This window comes from Nanorana parkeri, unplaced genomic scaffold (assembly GCF_000935625.1).
Source record: "Nanorana parkeri isolate BGI_ZX_2015 unplaced genomic scaffold, ASM93562v1 scaffold3445, whole genome shotgun sequence".
Classification (NCBI taxonomy): domain Eukaryota; kingdom Metazoa; phylum Chordata; class Amphibia; order Anura; family Dicroglossidae; genus Nanorana; species Nanorana parkeri.
Window position 1 is genome coordinate 7,897 of NW_017309713.1, and position 3,393 is coordinate 11,289.

A 3,393-nucleotide genomic window follows, 5' to 3' on the forward strand; every position below is an offset into this window, starting at 1 on the left:
ACCCCCCCCCTCCACCTTGCTGGCGTCTGAGTGGAAGTGGCGCTCTGTGCCCGTTACTGATCCAGCCACCACGGGGCCCGTCCATCTGCTCCGTCCAGACTCCCTCATCTCCTCCTCCGTCCATGAAACCTTTGTAAGATCCGTCTTCAGATATTTCCTGGCCCGGTCCTGACGTTGGTTCCGTGGTGTTCGGGTTTCCTCACCTCGGCCGTGTCTCTGGGCCCTCCAGGTAGGTGACGGCACTGGGGGGTGACGGCTTCCTGGGAGCTTCACGTTTCATTCTTCTCAAATCTTTGGCGTCTTTCTTTCTCATCACGTTTCTTGCCACCCTGGTGACCATTTGCATCGAAACGTTTGAGGGTTCTTTGATCGCGCCCCAATATCTGAGCGCTGCGTCCCTCTGAAAGACTTTGTACAATTTTTTGTCTTTTTAGAGTCACTTAGGCCCCATTCACACACGAATCGGCCGGCACGTACAGCTCCGTGCTGCGTGCGGGGCCGTACCAAGTAGCTGCCGGGAAGGACAGGTGCTGCGTGTGATTAGTACTTCTCTATGGGGCTACGCGGCCGTACGCCCCCCTACGCTCACCTCAACTGGAGGTCCGTAGGGGTGTGGGTTTTCTGGCCGGGACGCATACAGAATAAATTCCGGCGGTGTATGAATACACTCACCCGGCCAGCGTAGGGGGGCGTACGGCTGCGTAGCACCATAGAGAAGGACGGGGGCTGCGTACTAATCACACGGAGCACCTGTCCTTCCCGGCAGCTGCTTGGTACGGCCCAACACGCAGTACGGAGCTGTATGTGCAGGCCGATTCGTGTGTGAATGGGGCCTTAGTGACGGCAAGTGCCTTCACACTGTAACCCTTCAGAGTTATTCTGGAAGAGTGCAGGATTGGACCCTGTGGTCAAATATTCAAATGATATGCATTCGGCACACAGGTCAGTGCACTCAAATATTGGGCCTTTAGTGTCGGCAAGTGCCTTCACACCGTAACCCTTCAGAGTTATTCTGGAAGAGTGCAGAACTCAAATAATATGCCACATGCGGGTGTGGAAAAATTGTGTCTTGGTCGTTGGTGGTGCACGACACCGAGAACATTACTTTAAGACGGCGTAATAATCGCCCGCAAAGTCTTCCGAATCCTTAGATCCACGATCTATTTGGTGGCATCAGCACCAGGGGATTGATAGCTGCTGCTGATCCAGGAGTGATTCATTTTTATACATGGCAGCCGGTCAAAGGAGTCTGTGGACAGATGCACTCTTTTGTCTGTCACAAAACCTCCAGCAGCACTGAATGTCCGTTCGGAAAGCACGCTGGATGCAGGGGAACCCAGTAGCTCCATGGCATATTGGCTAAGTTCTGGCCAGTGATCCATTCTCAAGACCCAGTAAGCCAGTGGACCGTCTGCTGGAAAGCTATCCAGGTCTGCTCTTACCCCTAGGTAATCCTGCACTATATGATGAAGACGCTGGCAATGGGTGCCTAAAGTTAACATCCCCGGGCGCTGACGACTGAAAAAATTGCCAGTGTCTGGAATGGTGTTACACAGGTTTCTCTTCAGAGCGTCCTCCAGTTGTTTCATCCTGTGCTCCCTCTGTGAGATCAGGATGAGCTCTGCAACCTTACACTTGTGGCGCGGATGAAAAAGTATTGCCAACCAGTAATGATCCCACGAATACTGGGGTCGTTTAGCAGGCTTTGCAAGATAAGGGAGCCCATGCAGCATAAGTTGGAGGAGGCATTAGATTCTAAGTCTTCAGGGTCACTGAGGATGACACTATCGTGCACTACCTGCTCCCAGCCACATACTAATCCTTGGGTTTCTGGTGACTTGAAGAATGCCTTTTGTCATCCTCACCTTCAATGCCCCCACGGCTGACATAATCCTCCTCCTCCTCTTGTGTGATCTGTGGACCACAGGTCCGTAGGGGTGCGGGTTTTCTGGCCAGGACGCATACATGTTCCATTCCGGCGGCGTATGAACACGCTCACCCGCACCCCCACGGACCTGCAAATGAGGTGAGCGTAGGGGGGCGTACGGCCGCGTAGCCCCATAGAGAAGGACGGGGGGGGCTGCGTTCTAATCACACGCAGCACCTGTCCTTCCCGGGAGCTGCTTGGTACGGCCGTGCACGGAGCTGTACGTGCCGGCCGATCCCTGTGTGAATGGGGCCTTAAATCTCTTTTTTTTTGGCCCATTTTGCCTCCCGAGGAAAAGAAGCTGCCGAATTATTCTACGCACCTTGATATTGGGCAATGATCTACTAAGGCCACACCCCCTCATTACACAAATACATGTCACCTGATAGGCTGACATCCAATAAGCCTTCAAGTTTATACCGCTCGGAATTGGACAATATGCATAAAAATGGTGATTTGGTCAGAATACTCGCTAGCCTGATAATTGTGCTCGCAGTGTAGAGGATTCATGTAGCGTCGCCAGCGGCTGAGCAAGAGAGACCCCCGGCCTAATGTCACCTATTGTAGTCATTGGTGGGCGAGACAGATAAAGGAAGGAGGTGCTTTGTGTGGACCTAGCAAGTAATCTGAAGGAGGCGGGGCAGTGGCACAAGGAGGGGCCTGGTGTGGGCCTTACCGGCAGTCTGTAGAAGGCGGGGCAGTGGCACAGGAAGGGAGGGGCTTGCTATCGGTAATCTTTAAAAAGGAGGGGTTTGATGTGGGCCTTACGGGCAGTCTGTAGAAGGCGGGGCAGTGGCACAAGGAGGGGCTTGGCGTGGTCCTTACCAGTAGTCTAGGAGGTGGGGCAGTGGCACAAGGAGGGGCTTGGCGTGGTCCTTACCAGTAGTCTGTAGGAGGCGGGGTAGTGGCACAAGGAGGGGCTTGGTGTGGGCTTTACCAGTAATTGAAGGAGGCTGGGCAATGGCACAGGAAGGGAGGGGCTTGGTACTAGTAATCTGTAGGAGGTGAGGCAGTGGCACAAGGAGGGGCTTGGTGTGGGCCTCACCAGTAGTGTTGGATGTGTTGCGGTGTCTCCATGGTTACTGTTCAGTCTGTAGTCATGCGTGTCTTCTCTGTCTCTGCAGCACACGTCTAGCGAAGCTCAGTAGTAACCTAACGCACTGGAAGAAGGTTCCCCCTCTGCCCTCGCTCACTGCCCAGCCACACCAAATACTCGCCAGCGACCCCGTTCCTTATGCAGATATCCAGCAGGTAAGAGGGCCGGGGCCGCAAGGGGGGGGGGATTGTGTTCCCGATTCTATTACATGTATTATAATGTTTTTGTTATCTTTGCAGGTTTCAAAGATCGCGGCGTACGCCTTCAGTGCACTTTCCCAGATCCGCGTGGACGCCAAGGAGGACCTTGTTGTACAGTTTGGGATTCCGTAATCCCGGCACACTCCTCACTCTTCTCTCATCCCCACCCC

At 53.9% G+C, this 3,393-nt stretch overlaps 1 protein-coding gene across 1 annotated transcript in view; it reads left to right on the top strand.

Annotated features, from left to right (window-relative positions):
- LAMTOR1 (late endosomal/lysosomal adaptor, MAPK and MTOR activator 1) overlaps positions 1–3,387 on the top strand; it is a 7,804-nt gene extending 4,417 nt beyond the window's left edge. The window contains exons 4-5 of the mRNA XM_018574988.1: positions 3,052–3,178; positions 3,263–3,387. Of these exons, the coding sequence (XP_018430490.1) occupies positions 3,052–3,178; positions 3,263–3,355 (220 nt within the window). The 3' untranslated portion in view covers positions 3,356–3,387. The remainder of the gene's footprint in view (positions 1–3,051; positions 3,179–3,262) is intronic.
- Positions 3,388–3,393: the final 6 nt, after the last annotated feature.